The following is a 16,691-nucleotide window of genomic DNA, read 5'->3' as shown; positions in this document are numbered from 1 at the left end:
CTGAAAGGCACTGGTCATAGCAGAAGAGGAAATGATTACACTAAAAAAGAGCTGGGATGTTTTTTGCGAGCTGGAGATCCTGGTGGGCACAGAACTTGGTTATTGTACAGGTGCTCTCACAGCCATGATATAGAACACACTATTTTCAAGAATAGACTTATATATATTCAAAAGAGCTTATGCTTTTTTGTGGTGGGTCCATTGCAAGCTACTGCCTAGATTCAGCTTTACAGACCCTGACAATATTTGAATTCCAGGCAGTCTTTGTTTGATGTTCTCTTTGCTCCCACCAACACAAAACAAATCTAGCTAATGCAAATATGATAATCTTGCCAGCAGTGGGTTTAAAGGGTGCACATATAATTAAGCCACTTTTTTATTTGGATTTGCAGTAGCTCCATCGACTTTTTGTTTATACATTTATCATTGTGTAAACATATATTTTGAAATGTGCAGTATAAGATTTTTGAGTCAAGTGCTTTTCCTTGGGTCTCCATAGTCTTGTGGAATGAGATCTGTCTTTCTTACTCTCCCTTCTCTCCCCACTCTCTCGTGATATTCTATTACAAATGGTCCTTTAAGATGTTCCTTTGAGTCCTCTGCCTCCCTACCAGACTCTAGTATATTGAAAAACTATCCAAATGCTCACTTCTTTCAAGGTTTGGCCCCATTTTCCTGCTTCCCTACCTCCCTGCTGTTAGGCCACATGTCAGTCCAGGACTACCACAGCTGATGATTCCTTGACCTGTTCCTGCTGAAATGGTCACTATGTTCTTGAAGCCCCAAGAAAGACAGTCCTGTTCCCATCCCAGCTTATTTCTCTGCCTGCTTAACCATATACTGCAGCTCCTAGAATGGGCTTTTTACAGCCTAGTTAGATCCTGGGAGCCCCTCACTGGCTACTTGTCTTTGTTGCTGCAGCCAGATACCCCTTCACTAAAGACCCTCATTCCAGGTAGCAGCAGATGTCTTCCTTGAGTACCTTCTGTCCAATTTTACAACAGGGGGAAATGCTCATGTGTCCTAAGGGCAAAATTCACCTTGTTAATGATATTGCATCTCCCCACAATTCTATTTTGCTAGTCTGTGGGACAGCCTGGCTGTGATAGCACCAACACTGACCCCCTGGACACATATATGCCCCAATAAACCAGTGTAGGTCACTGTGGGGGTGTTTTGGGACACTTGGAGGGCTCTTAGAGTAAAGAGAAGTTGTGTGTGGGATCAGACTGAGAAATATCATGGAAGCACAGAATAGAAAATGTTCTCAAAGACCTCTAAGATCATTGAGTTCAACCATTAACCCAGCAGTGCCAAGCCTGCCACTAAGGCATGTCCCTAAATTCCACATCTACATGCCTTTTAAATAACGCCAGGGATGGACACTGTTTCACTGCCCTGGGCAGTCTGTTACTATGTTTGGCAACCATTTTGGAAAAGGAACTTTTTCTAATATCCAATCCAAACCTCCCCTGGTGCCACTCGAGACCCTTTCCTCTGGTCCTTTCACTTGTCCCCTGGGGAGGAGAGCCTGATCCTCTAAAGAGTTAACAAATCCTGCCAGGTGTCCTGTGGGACCTGGCCCGATTTCCCTGCCCTTTGCCCTCTCCAGCCCGCTGTCCCCGTACCTGAGGTTGGAGTCATGGGGGCGGCTGCCAGGCCGTTCATGTTCAGAGCCGCCATCTGCTGCATCTGGGCCGCGGCGAAGGCGGCCATGGGGTTCAGGTATCCGCCCTGCGCCACCGAGGCCATGATCGCCGCTTGCTGCTGCATCAGCTGGAACAAAGAGAGCAGGGAAAAAATATCACGCGGTCGCTGGCGGGGCAGCCTGTGGCGCCGGCAGCGGGAGGGCCCCCGGTGAGGGTGGGATGCGCCCCGATGTTTTGGGGTGTCAGCACACCACCCCTGTGGTACCCCCCAGGCTTGGTCGTTCTTCTTGCTGGAAGCAAAGGGCGCCTTTGCAAAGTGGGGTCATTATGGTCCCCACCCCGCCACGTGCTCCTGAGTGTGGAGGGCTCCAGTGACCTGGACTCGGCCCAACAGCTGCTTGGTACTTCTCTGGTCAGAAAGGCAGAGAAGAGTCTTCATACAGACAAAACACAATACACCTGAGCCGAGCGGTTTCGTGGCTTATGTTGCTTGTACCAAAATTCTGGAAAAACCTGGAGGTTACTGATACGAGACCAGGAAAAGGGGATTCTTTCTCCAAAGCAGAAATTTTGACTAGTTCTCTAGGGATAATCTGGTTTTTCTCCACCTGTCAGTGACAAAAAAGACTTTTTCTGATGCTGCTAGGAGGTTTCAGCTGGGTACTGAGAAAAAAACCACAACCAAAACTTCTAACCAGGTCATAGCACTGATTTCCAACACTATCAGAGACAACCAGAAGTGCTGTACAAGAGAAGGGAGCTCCCCTGTTTTAGCAAGATTAGATTTGTCTAATGAGAAAACCATTTCCCTGTATTTTTGATCTGGATTTACCTTCTCAGTTAATTTTTTCTAGAAAGTCAAAATGCTGCTTCTTTCAGGGCACCTATAAAAAGAAATAAGGAACCCAGGCTGCATTTTCAGGCATTTGAGGCTAAAAATTTTGGAGCAGAATGCCGGTGAATGTTTATGAATCCTGGGAATGCTTTTTTCATTACAAGGCTTTGTAATCCTTATGTTACACTCAGAGCCCAGCACACACCTGATGCAGCTCATGTGTGCAATATGGCTGGAGAGAGATTTTAAAATGGTCCTGGTGTGAGGAAAAAGACAGTTTGGAGAAGCTGCTTTTTGTTTTCTTCCCTGATGCTGTACAAAGAGCCAGACAGGGTAGGAATGTCTGAGTATCCAACCCTCAGCAGTGACAAGCTCTGGGTGCTTAGAGATGGTGTGTGTGGGGGGGAAAAAGACGTGCAGAAAGCTTGGGAAACCTCACTCTGTACATTCCGCAATCCCTGGTAATCTGTGACTTGATGATAATAGTGGAAAAGAGAAATGTTTTTCTGTGGTGATTTTTGAAGTGATTCATGTCTTTGCTGTCTCCAAAATTGGAGTAACTCTGTTTCACTGCTCTCTCTGATTTCACTCTTTCTCCCATCAGGAAATCACCCTCTGATGCTGTTCTTTAAGCATATGGGACATGATTCTCAGAATTAAATAGACCTCAGAAGTCATGGCAAGGAACAGACTGTTCCCTCCTGTTCATTTTAATATTGAAGCATCAGCTAAATTAACTGCTCTTACACATGTACACTAAAACAAACCCTTGAGATCACTGCAGTCATCCAAATGCTGAAACTTTCCCTGTCAGCATCCATAAACAGTCCAAAGTAAGGGGTGCTCTGACAACAACCTGATGAATAACTATTCACATGTTATGTAAACTTGCTTTGATTTCTCCAGCAATGTAATGCAGGATACCTGACTTCACACATTGTCTGTTCTACAGGTGAAATGTGTTCTGCTGGATTTGAGTCTTATTTTTTGAAGCCTAATAAACTGTAGTGGCAAAGTGGTGGCTTTCCCTTTGATGGTTAATCACCCTGTTTTATTTTACCCTGCACAAGGTACTTTGACATTTTAATTAGTGATATTTTGCTCTTTGCAATTACTCATGGAGTGATTAGACAACCTTTTGTATTATACACTATGCTGATCCTCCTTTAAGGAGTACATTTGTTCCTGGGCATCATTTGAGTTTATTCTCCAGAGGAGGTACTGAGCAGGCAACACTAGAAAGTATGCCAAGGAAGTAAAGGAGGAAGGGGAATCCATCCACCCTTCTTTAACACTGGATTGACTCCAACACTTGGTGTGCTGACTCACATCTCATTTTCTGTTTTGGGTATTTTTACCTGATTGATACCTAGAGATTTGTTTTAGTTTTCAAAATATATTTCCCATATATTTGTAGCTTTGTAGATGTTTAAAAAATAGTTTTATAGCCTCCAGCACTTTCTTACCCCTTTTCACTCTGATGCAGCAAAAATGAAGTCCTAGCCTGTGATATGAGAAACTAGATCAGGTGCTTCTGCTACAAAGCAGAGGCACTCCTGAAGAGAACAGTCACCCAATATCTATTATATATCAATATCTCAGGGCTCTGTGGATGTATTCTCTGAGATGTCTTAGACCCCTGGGAACCCCTCTGGCATGTTGAAATGAGCCCTTTACACCATGATCCAGAGGACACAGTCCTCTCTGCAGCCTTCAGACCTAGTCAGCAGGGTAAAAGTGGGGCTGTCTGGAGCTGGAAGGAGTAGAGCATTGCACACCTGAACACAGCTGTGTACCACAGCTGATGGCTTTGTTTCCTTGGCTGGAGAGGTGGCCTCAGCCAAGGCCCAGGAATGTCTGGGTGTTTCAACCCTTGACAAATTTCCTGGCAAACTTCTGAGGTCACAGATCCCATTTGTGCCCATGCCATTCTGTTTGGAGTTGCTCAGGGGTAAAGGTTAGGGGGAAAGAAGAGGAGGCTCCTACCCAGCCCAGTGGTTGATGGTCGGAGCTTGGCTGAGTCCAATGGCACCACGAGGGTGGGAGGACAGGAATTCAGTCACCTTGAAAGAAGCTGACTGCATAACACCTACCTGCTTCCCCCCCAGGGTGGCTCTAGGGAAATTTACAGAAGGAGAACAAGTCCTGTAAGGGTCACTAGTCTTCCTTCTGAAACCTCCAAGGCATTCCCAGTGAAAGTCACCCCACTCCTTTCCCAGCTCCCCCTGAAGATAAATGTCCCATCCACTCTCCTTTCACTTTGAAAGAGACCCAGTGTATGGTCCCAGTTAATAAAGCTGCAGAAAGTGAGGCAGTGACCCCACCAGAGGCAAATCAATAGCAGCAGGGCCCCTGGGTATTGTGTACTTTAAAATATGCCATTTGAAATGCAGATTTTCCCTGCCTGGGCTGGGGCTACAGAGCACTAATCAGGAAGGCAGCAGCCTTATTATCTCAGACTGATCCAAGGGGACAGAGAGGAGGTTTTCCCTCCCTTAGCTGAAAGGACGTACTTCCTTCTGCTTCTCTTACTTCCCTTGCATGACCTTTGCCTCAGCATTTAGAGTTTTTCCCCATCCATTTTAAGGATTTGTTCCTTCTTTCCTGTCGTCTTTTCTATTGCTCAAATATTTATCTTCTGAGGAGACCAGGAGGTGCTACCAGACTGGTTCCTGCCTTGGGCAGCACCCCAGGAGACAGGAGCCTGCAGTCACAACCCCAGTGCTGGAAACAGGGGGAGAGGCACTGGAAAAGCCATCTAAAGCATGGAAAGGGGTGGCAGTGTTGTGTGGTCAGTAGAGACACCTGTAAGGGTTTGTCTCACACATCTTTTTCCTGCTGATGGTACTCAAGGGCGGGAGATAATGTCTTTTTCTTACAGGAGGAACAATTGCATGGAGGATGAAGGAACTTAGAGCAAAAAATCCTGCTAGAAATAGGAAAAGCATGCACAGCCTGCCTTCCCCATCCCCCAAAAGAAATAAGTGTGAAACTGAAGAAAGGGAAGAGGAGAAAGGGGGATTATTTCTGATGAGCTCTTTCTGAAATAGCATGATCATTGCCCTCCAGTCTTACTCTGAACAATGTGATGACCTTCTCCTTTTTTTCCAGTGCTATTTTCTATCTTTGTGTCTGAACCACACAATGCTTTGTCTGACTTTCCATATTCTTCATTCAGTGATAATAGTAATACTACTACTAATAATAACAATAATAATAATAACAATAATAATAGTAACAGCATCCCACACTTCCCACCTCTAATGATCTATACAGGCTTAGCTAATGAATCCTCATGGTATCCCTGTGATAGAAAGAGGCAAGTAAAATAATCAATCAGGCTGTGATATGACTCATATTTGGTAAAATTGTGTAATTGACAAATTCATATCTGCTATACCTAACTGGCTATTGGGAGTTAAGTCTAAAAATACTTTCTAAGCCTTGAAACAAAAAGAAGATAATTGGTAGAAAAATTAGAATTGTCCTTCATACTTCTTATGTTTTCTTAGAAATAGAAATTTCTGTTTTGAAAATAAAATTTAAATATAATCAGGGTATTAAAAAACCCTAAACAAATATGCAACATCTTAATTCATGTCTTAGGGTCTTTCCAAGATATGACATACAATACCTTGGATTCCTTACTTTCTGAGAATTGTGGAAAACCCCCCAAAAGACCTAAAAATTTGTATGTAGACCCCAAATCTTAGTGTTCTTTATTTCTGAATTACCTGGGAGCCAGTGGTCAGAAATATAGTATTATCCCTGCTAAAAAGTATTATGGCTTCAAAATAGCTTCCTCTTCTGGAACTGATCAGTGCAAATAATTTGCATAACAGGTAGTATTTACCAAATATACTGTCCCATTTTGGTAATTTAAATATATTAACTATTATACCCAGAAAGCAGCCCATAGTCAGTAATTTTCCCCTGATTTCATAGGGCTAGCTGATTTTTTTTAAAGTATCTCTCCAAAATAATTTCACAACCCAAATTGAAGAAGTATTGGGGAAAGCAATTCTTCCTGTCAGCACTCCCTCAGATCATTTAGCAGAAATATCCTTTCATCTCCATGGGAGCTGGACAGGGAGGCAGAACGGGGCACCCAGGGTTTTATGGTCAGCATGGTAGTAACTGCTGCCCTAACTTCCCAAGGAGACCACTTAAGGTGATGTCTGAGAGCTCTGCTGTGCTGGATATTCCAAGTTTTTGCTGCAGTTATTATCTGCAGTTCAGGAGCAGCAGCCATTTGTACCTTTTCAGAGTGAGGAGAGATGGAATTTACTGAGAAAGGACTTGTTCCAGGCCAGAGAACAAGTGTTAGCATTGCCTATGCTGTCTCTGTCCCAGCCTGTCTGTTTTCACACACTAACTCTGTGCCTATCCCCTGCTGCAGGATGCAATCAGTCCCATGGCTGGAGTTTGGCCACAAGACTGTGGCTAACAGTCCCACCCCATTTTTTATGCAAACTTGATTTATGACTTTGATCTTATCTTAAATAATTTAAAAATTAAATAATTTATACTGTATCTGTCACTTTCCAAGGCTCTTTCCTTTGTTCTTGCTTTGCTCTTCTGCATTTTCCCATCTCCCTCACCCTTTTTTGATCTGTGCACATTTCCTTTCTGCATGGTGAGGCATCACTGACATGAGACAAGCACGAAACACTCCTTGCCCCTTTTATTCAAAGAAAGACCTGCAGGAACTGTAGCTTATTTGTGCCAGGACTGTACTACCATTCACAGACTGTTTTGATTGTCACTGCTTGTGATTTTGGGCTTGGCCACCCTAAGTGGGTGTGCTGTGCTCTGTGAAGTGGAGAGTGTTCCTGCAGGTTCTTCCTAGGCTGGCAGCAAATCAAAGGTGGTGCCAGGTAGCATCACTCTCCTTCTCTCCAGGCTGAGTCCAGATCTATACCTCAACCTGGCCCTAGACTGCAGAGGCAGCTGTCAGTACCCAGCTGATGTAAATCCACAGTAACCTGACAATGAAAAGGGCTGGTGCTCTGTACACTTGTGAAATAAAATAAATAATTGCTCCATAAAAGGGGAAGTTAAATGAGTATGGGAAGATATTGCTGAAGAGAAAAAACCTAAAAAAACCAAAAAACCTACCCTGAAATAAATTAGAGTAGGGGCTCTGGGAGCTTTAGGAAGCTATGAAATCTGACTTGCCTTGAGCTGCATACAAAAGAGGTGAGGCAGGTCTGATGTGACTTTCTGTGCCACTGAAACAGCAGACAGAACTGGTGCCAAGCTTTGTCTGGTCTGCTGAAGGTGGCACATGAGGAAGGGATAGAAAAACACACACAGTGGAGAACTCCCTTTGCTTCCTCATTTTTTTCCTCTGTCTGAGGCCAGATGGCTGCTGAACCCCAGGACTGGTTGCTTGGCTGAGACCATGGCTGTTATCAAGGTTAAAGTTGTTTAAGTTGAGGCTGAGGGGGTTGGCAGGGTACAGCAGCAGGGAGCTGTGGCATGGCCATTTGCTGGGCTGTAAGGGAGGTAACCTGGGGAGGAGCTGGGGCTCAAATCTGTCCTGATGGCAACACTAAAGGTTATCTGTCAAACTCTGATGGACTGAGACCCTTGCTGCCTCTCCTCAGCGATGCTGCTGGGTTGGCAAACCCATGGCTGCCCACCAATCCATCAAGCAGCCACACCATGGGCGTTCCTGCCCTGACCACCTTGGTGCATTGAGACTTTTTGGGAGCTAATCCAGTCACAGTGACATGCAAGATGCTTCTCTGGGGGAAATTCAGCAAGAAACTGCACCAACAGGGTCCTGAGCAACCTCCCCCATGGCGACAGACCATTACAAACCATTAAAAAACCACTGTCATGGGATTGCTTGGGAATTCTTTTATAGAGACATCAGTCAGGTTTGGACTGCTGGGGGATAGCTGGGAGGACACGCTGCAAATCAGAGAGCTTGATGTCTCATTCTTGTGCTGGCCTTACTATTAAGAGCTGAGGCAATTCTTACACTTCTGTTACTGTCATACCCCTCTGAGAAAGCTCATGGAGAGACAGTACAAGAGAGAGCCATGTCCCTGAGGGAGATGAGAAAATAAATAAATCTGATCATCAGGTTTATTTGTACATGAGGAAACAAGATCAGGGGGTCAAACAATTCAACCAATGTCACAAGAGTTGCTGGTGGCAGTGGCATCACCAGTCATGACAGTCGTGCTCCTGATTTTTCAGCTTCCCTCCTCTTGACTTGGCTTAGCTCTTTGACTCCAGACTGAGCAAAACTGCTGTCTCCCTTTCCCCCTCCCCTATCGATTCCTCCATCTCCTGCTGGCATTTGTGAGGTGCCAATCACCCTGATATCTGAGAGCCAGCAGTCCGAGCTGGATTAATCGGGACCACGGCAACGTCACCGCGCCTCGACGCTCCCTTCCTTCCCTTTCATGCGAGCCTGTGAGATGGAGCAGATAGGGAGGCTGATTGAGAGACAGCATCTGAGCACGCTCTGGGTCTACAAGCGCCACACAGAAATGTGATCCCATCATTTAGACAGCTCCCAAGTCCCCAGGGTAATTGGTGTCACCAGCTTGTCATATCCAATGGGTCAAGATCTAAAACTTATTTTTTTCTCCTTATTAGCATTTTTATCAGAAAAAATAATAATAAAAAAAGAGTATGGGTCCAATTCTGCTTTCACAGAAATCAAAATGAAAAATATCCATTTGTTTCAAGCAGATGGGAGAAGACCAAAAATTGTTTTTCCTCTTCCTTCCACCCTGATTCCTCACCTCCCCTCATAATGCACCTGTATTATCTGGTGAGAAACAGAGGAAACTTTTGTGATGTAAAGGTGCAGACTGTATCCTTTCATATCAGTATAAACCTTGTCTGGAAATTAGAAGAGTTATTCTAGTTTAAAAATAATGCAAGAAGAGTTTTTGGACCAGAACATCAGGACAGTGGTGTCTTTGCCATCTCTCCAGCTGCCTGACCAATGTCTGTAGAGTGACACTGAAGCCACTTCTTCTGTCTATGACACTTTGGACACACCTGGGGGATTCCCAGAGCCTACCCTGGACAGCATGTCTAATTTTTACTCCCATCATGTAACCAGTTCAACAGATAAGCCACCGATTCCTCTTCTGCTCAGGCTTTTTGCCCACTCCCACGAGTTTTTGTGCATTTCCAGGTGACACTCCCCCTCCCATGAACGTGCAGAGAGCTGCTGTCTATACTTACTGCCTGTGCATAGGCTCCATAGGCTCCAAACTGGATGGCCATGGGGTTGAACATGCCCATTTGTCCTGCCATTTGCTGCATGCGCCTCATCGTACGCTCCTTGTCCGTGTCAGCAAACTTCACCACCAGGCTTGAAGAGGCTCCCTGCAGCACAGGAAACAAAAAGGAGACACACAGGGAATGAGCCTGATGTACACCAGCTCATCAGTTCATACATCTAACAGAGATTTAGTAGAATGGGATCCAGGTGCTGATATTTTCCATGCAACCTATCAGGCTGTGAATTTTGACTTTTGCAAGAGGGTGAGAGTATCAGGAAGTAAAGAACATTGGAGGGTGAATGCTAGCAGCCTGGCTCCTACTTTCCAAAATTCAAGCTTCTAGGATGTCATTTACATTTTCTCTGCAAAAGCTGTTGCCATATTCTTTCAATCTTCAGGCCCAGAATGCTGAATCAGAAGACAAAGGTCTGGACACAGTGCAACAAAAGGTAGGAGGGATTGCTGTATGAATGTGGTAGGATTCGTAGACTGATTTGTTTTGCTGGAATGGGTGAGGTCTCTGCATTCCAGACCCCTGAACTGGATCACCCTTTCAATGTTGTGTCTTGTAACCCTCAAGTCCAGTGAGAAATCTCAGCCCAGCCTAGAGACAGGAGTCAGTATGCTGAGCAGGGTGTATGTGTCATCATGAAAGAGCATCTCTTCAGCACTGCCAGACTAAGGGAGCAAAAATAGTACTGAATGGACCTGAGCTCTCACTCTACAAACAGTAGGAAATAGAGGCTACCATGAAAGAGCCCACACATTTCCAGGAAAGATTTACAATATTAAGATTATGTCTGCAGTCAGCACCAGCACAGAACTATGGATGATCATGAGAGCTGCCTGCAGAAATCTGTGAAAAATGTAGTGCTTTGGGAATGAAAGCAATCCCTCTCCTTCCCAAAACCAGATGAAGGGTCAATAGCTGCAATCCTTAAATTTCTGATAGGGGGCAGAGAAGAGAAGAAATAGATCTACCTAGGAAGGTATTTTTTTGGTCTTTCTCCAAGGAAGTCCTCACTTCATGGATTAGTTGCTTCCCCACAGGGCAGCCTCCCCAGGGAAGGAGGAGGTGTAGGGGAGGGACAATCTGGCTGCAGCCCTGACAGCAGTGGAAGTTGCCCTGGGATCTGGGCTGCCCCCCAGCCTGGGGAGATGGGCAGGTGGACTGTCAGGACACTGACAGCGAGCAGCTGAATAATTGTGCTCCCATAGCTTCTGTTTTGACAAACTGGTGTTCACTGGTCAAAGTACTGTCAGTGAGGAAACAATCAGCTCAATTTCTGGCTGTGGGAGTAGAGGAAGACCAGCTCCATGCCAGAGGAGCTGAACTGTTGCAGGACCCTTGTTTTCCTAGCAGAGGGTGAATTTTCTGGAATTGCACAAGAAAACTATTAATAGCTGGCTTACACACACCCCTGTGTACCTGTAATCAGAAAAAAATAGTCTCAGTGAAAGCAGAATTGCTCTGCTACAAATTGGGAAGAGTATAGTAAACCACAGCTATAGATGTACATATATATAAGTCTAAGCTATACATATTCAATAGCCTCTTCAGATCCTCAGTTATGAATAAAGACTTGAGGAACTAACCTGCTAAAAAAAGACCCCAACAATCTAACACCACACAATGAGTGATGCTCCCTTGGATTAGCAATCTGTACTGGGAGAAAGTGATTTTCATTGGCAAAGAATCTTTCTTTTTGACCTGTTAGTCTCTCTTTAATAAATCTATAACCCCCTCACACAATGTGATGAAGAGCAACGTTTTGAAAGAAGTGCTTCAGGAAAACAAAGAGATGCAGAGATGAATGCTCCATTCAAAGATGGAGAGCAATCTTCAGCAGTTATTATAAAACCTAAACAGAAGGGGGAGTGGAGGAGAAGAGAGAAAAAAAAAACCCTGTAGCCAAAATTCCCCTGCATTTCTGTTGAAGGCTGGGTGACTTTTAATTTTTCTTCAGATCACATGATGCAGATATTGATCCTTCCCCAAATCACACACTTAATTGCAGCTCATCGACAAATGAATATTTTAATGCATACATTTCCTGCTAATTATCACCTGGACCAGTTCTTAATTAGATTTCAACACTCATTTAATTAACCCTGATCCAAGAGACTGTTTGGTAACTTGCATCTAATGATTTAAACCTATTTGCAGCTGTATTGGAGGGAGGCACTGGTCCACAGCAGATTGGGCTGTTCAGAGCTGCTGCTGTGATTTGCAGAGCAGAGCCTGCATCATGATGGGCACAATGCAGGATGGAGGATTTTGAAACTGAGTGAGAGTGTATTCATTGCTGCAGAAGGGATTTTGAAGATGTGACCTGCTCTTGTTGGCATGACAAGAAGTGTAAATAAGTTGGTGTCTTCTTCCTTCTCCTTTTCTCTCCATCTCTATTTGCCCTGGAAGTCTTAGGGCCAGGCAACTGCCTTAGGCATTTGTTGATGCTTCACACTGTTGAAAAGCAAGCTATTATTGTAGATGGCATCATGAAAACATGGGTAACTTCCACATGAAGTGCTCGCCCCTGGAGTGTTCTTCCCTTCTGATGTGAGTCATAGTGACTGCACAGCAGCTGTTTGACCCAATGGGATCTCATCTTGCCTCCTGAGAGATGTTTTTCTGGGTTGCCTGTCGCAGCAGGACTTCAGGCCTCTTTGAACATTGCTATCATATACACAGGGCAGAAAGGCCATTGGCAAATAGATTGAAGCTAGACCATACACTACAGAGAACGAAGAGAAAAAGAAGAGGTTTTTCTAAGAGTTCTCTGCAATGAGATGTGCATGTAAGCGGTTAAAGATGTGTAGCCAGTAGAAATGCTGCATTGCTCTTGAATATGAAGACTGACCTTGGGATTGATGCTTTCACTGTGTGGTTCCTCATGTGCAGCTCTTTCATGTGGCCCAAAGGAAATCAGGCAGTAAACTGTATCAGATCAGCCAGTGCGGGACTTTTAACAGTGGAGCCAAATATTGCTGTTCACATACAGCAGAACAGGGCTGCTTTCTACTCCAGTGACTTCTACTAATCCACTGGATAACAATAGAAATGGTCCAGAATGGACCAGGTTTTCCATAGGGTAAAAATGCCACAGCCCTTCATCTGGACTATTTATTGTTTCCGTGAGGAGTTAAACCGTGGTGTAAATCAGCTGTTGTCTGCTGGCAAAGGCAATAGGTTCTGTCTGCTCTGTCATTTACTAGTAATACATAATCTCCTTGCTCTCTCTGGTTCTTGGACTGAACCTCATATTTTGCCAAACCCCATGAGAGTTACACTGGGTAAGTCAATAACATTTAAAATGTACTTCTGCATTTTTCAGAGGAAAGGACCTGTTCATTTCTCTACCCTGCAGATCCACAGTCAGAAGATACTATCATGAAAGTGAGCCTTCCTGCTGGTGCCTCTGCAATGGGCTGCTTGCAATTGGAATTTATCTCTTTTCCCCTCAAATCAACCTCCTTTTTCAAGTGCTTTGATATCTACTGATGAAAAGAATGATAAAGGCTAAGTATTATTATGCTTCTCCTATTCTCTCTTGGGCCAGCAAGTCTACTTAATATGGCTATCTTTCTTTCCATCCCCCTCCAATGCATGGTAATGAATTGCTCCCCTTAGTCAGCAGAACCAGGCATTCTCTAGGTTGGTGGGGCGAGGGAAAAGATGGAGGAAAAATCACTCTGCGCCACACTCACTTTGTAATCCCTAATCAGAGTCCTCTGTGAGAAAAACTAATTTCCCAGGCTGTCTTGACGTGTGAAATAAAGTCGTTCTTGAAAACAGGAGCTTGACAGGTCGCTTGTGAAATTTCATATTCAGCTAAAAATAAAATATCCATCCATTGATATTTCATTTAAAGGCAAAGGAAAACAAATCTATTGCCTGGTTGTTGGAACTTTTTCCCATTAGATATGGTCTTCCAAATGGAGTGTGTACACAGATTAAGTAAAAGCGTTTCAGAAGGCCAAACATTACTGCCTGGCAGAAGGGAAAAATCACAGATTCAACTAGGATGGAAAAGACCTTTGAGATAATTGAGATAATTGTGACCAGACACTAATATGTCAACCAGACCATGGCACTGAGTGCCACATCCAGTCTTTTCTTAAACACTTCCAGGAACTGTGACTCTACCCCCTCCCTGGGCAGTCCCTTTCAATGTCTAATCACCCTTTCTGTGCAGAAATTCCTCCTAATGTCCAACCTAAACCACACCTGGAGCAGCTTAAGACTGTGTCCTCTTGTCCTATTGCCTAGGAGAAGAAACTGGCCCTCACTTGGCTACAGCCTGCTTTCAGGAAGTTGTAGAGAGTGATGCAGAGGTTCCCCCTGAGCCTCCTCTTTAGGCTGAACAAACTCATTCCTCAGACATTCCTCATGGACTTATGCTACCCTTCACCAGCTTTGTTGGCCCTTTCTGGACACACTTCAGCATCTCAACATAAAACCTAAACTGGGGGCCCAGAACTGGACACAGTATTTAAGGTGGAGCCTCACCAGTGCCAAGTACAGAAGAATGACTTCCCTGGTCCTGCTGGCCACACTGTTCCTGGTACAGGCCAGGTGCCATTGGCCTTTGCGGCCACCTGGGCACTGCTGGTTCATGTTCAGTCAGCTGCCAACCAGCACCCCCACATCCCTTTCTGTCTGGCCACTGTCCAGCCACTCTGTCCCCAGCCTGTAGCAGTGCAGGGGGGTGTTGTGGCCCAAGTGCAGCACCCAGGACCCCATCCATTGTTATCGTCGGCCTATACAGCCTGTTGAGGTCCCTCTGCAGAGCACTCCTACCCTTCCACACTCTCCCACAACTTTGTGTTCCCTGCAAGGTTGCTGATGGTGGACTCAACTCCCGCATCCAAATCATCAATAAAACAGGACTGGCCCCAAGACTGATCCCTGGAGGACATCACTTTGGCCCCAGCTGGATGCAGCACCGTTCACCACCACTCTGGGCTTGGCCATGCAGCCAGTTCTTAACCCATCAAAGAGTGCTCCTGTCCAGGCCATGGGTTGCCAGCTTTTCCTGGAGGATGCTGTGGGAGATGGAATCAAAGGCTTTGCTGAAGTTCAGGCAGACACATCCACAGCCTTTATCTGATCATCAAAGGAGATCAGCTTGGTCAGGCAGGACCTGTCCCTCCTAAACCCATGCTGGCGGAGTCTCACCCCTCAGCTATCTTGTAGGTGCCATGTGATGGCACCCAAGATGACCTGTTCCATAACCTTGCTGGAGACCAAGGTCAGGCTGACAGGTCTGTTTTTTTCCAGACCCTTCTTCCAGCCTTTCTGTCGGATGCATGTCACATTGGCACCTCCAGCCATCTGGGAGCTCCCCAGTGAGCTGGGACTGATGAAAAATGATGGAGAGTGGCTTGGTGAGCTCTTCCACCAGCTCCCTCATCACTTTAGGGTGGATCCCATCTGGTCCCATAGACTTGTGAGCACCTAAGTGACTCAGCAGGTCTCCTTCTGCTTCTGCTTGGATTACAGGGGGCTGCTCTGCTTCCAATCCCTGTCTACTTGCTCATGTGTCCAGTTGCTTCTCCCTAGAACAATATTTGGAAAAGTTCTGTGAGGGTCTGGCCTTGCAAAATATATGCCTGAATTTCCTTTTTCTGCCAGCCCTATAAATCTGCTCTGATTCCTTCGGTTACTAATCTCCACAGATGGTTAGACACCTTTTTCCTTCAAAACTGATGAATCTGGGCCTAATTTGCCTAAGTCATTAAACTGTGTTTCACTTTAAGCTTAGTGAATTTCCTGCTGGAGGCAAACATACATTTAAGTACTTTAACACAAGGGTGTCTCATGTAGGTGGACCTTTACATCTTTGTTATCTCAAATAGAGCCAGTTAAAAGTTCTAGGCCAAAAACATTTTTTTTTTAAATTGGTTCTATTAAAGTTCCAGTGTCTAAAGCTCCTGAGCATAAGAGATCTGAATGTGCAGATCCTTTAAAATACCTTCCAAAATGTCAGCCGTGAACACAAAGATGCTTAAATGAGTAGGTGCTGCTGGACGCTCATCTTTTGGGCAATGACTGTATTCCTAAGTGTCACCACAAAAATGGGTTTTCTTGTGGCGGAAATTTTGCCTTAGCACTCCCTTTGTGACTACAAAACAGAGCTGGGAGGATGTTGACCTTCAGCAAGTCAATCAGGGTGATATTTCCATGCGAGGATCCTTGATGTTAAGGCCCAAAAGCTGAAGGAGGATTTATTTGCTTTGGGCTCTGTCATCTCAGGTCATTTGGCAAGTTTAAAAACAAATTTGGAATTTTTTTGGAGATGCCTATGCAGCTCTATTGAAAAGAGGGCTGCTGAATTAGACAGTGGGGTTTGACCCCAGCCTGGGATTTTAGGCAAGCGAGAAAGAAACTACTGTCCAATTAAACTGTGAAGCAGTGGGAATTTCTGCTAGGCAGAAATGTAATTACCCAGGCTGGAAGGTGACCAAAAGACCAGGACTAACATCCCTCCCATCTTGTGAAATATGTTATTTTTCTGCACTCAGGGCTTCAATTTCATGTCTCATCTGAAAGATGAGTAGGACAGCAGTCACTAGGAGCTATTTCCACTTTACAGTCCTGAGAGCTGGTTTAGACACTCTTGAGAGTGACAGAGATGGAGAGGGGAAAGGAGGCATTCATCCAGGACTGTAGTGATGGACCCTTTGATAATGCTGCTCCCTCAGTAGAGAAGATTCTTCATGCAATGTCTAAGCAGAGAGAGTTGCTGCAGGTACTTCCCTTCACAGGTCTCCGGAGCTGTTAATTTATTTGGAGTGGAAGCTTGATTTAGGTTTTATTTGCCCATACACTACTTACCAGGTGTCTCTCAGAGCTAAAGTTATTGCTTTCCACAGGACAACAGAATCATTGAGTCCTGGTGTCACTGTACCCAATTCTAATTAGGAAGAACTCAATATATAACCCAGGTG

The 16,691-nt window shown here is 44.9% G+C and overlaps 1 protein-coding gene across 15 annotated transcripts in view; it reads right to left on the bottom strand.

Annotated features, from left to right (window-relative positions):
* The window catches only part of CELF4 (CUGBP Elav-like family member 4), a 692,304-nt gene that overhangs the window by 68,294 nt on the left and 607,319 nt on the right, over positions 1-16,691 (bottom strand). For 14 of the 15 annotated variants that reach the window (XR_010354139.1, XM_064405438.1, XM_064405445.1 and 11 more), the window contains exons 6-7: positions 9,700-9,843; positions 1,629-1,776 (exon numbers count right to left, since the gene is read on the bottom strand). Coding sequence is in view for 14 of the 15 variants with exons in the window: in XM_064405438.1 (XP_064261508.1) it covers positions 1,629-1,776; positions 9,700-9,843 (292 nt within the window). In the remaining variant the exon portion in view is untranslated. The remainder of the gene's footprint in view (positions 1-1,628; positions 1,777-9,699; positions 9,844-16,691) is intronic. The other variant, XM_064405435.1, reaches the window with a different exon arrangement.

Source organism: Passer domesticus, chromosome Z, assembly GCF_036417665.1.
Source record: "Passer domesticus isolate bPasDom1 chromosome Z, bPasDom1.hap1, whole genome shotgun sequence".
Lineage (NCBI taxonomy): Eukaryota > Metazoa > Chordata > Aves > Passeriformes > Passeridae > Passer > Passer domesticus.
The sequence above is the reverse complement of the archived record's forward strand: the minus strand, read 5'-3'. Positions and strand labels throughout refer to the sequence as shown.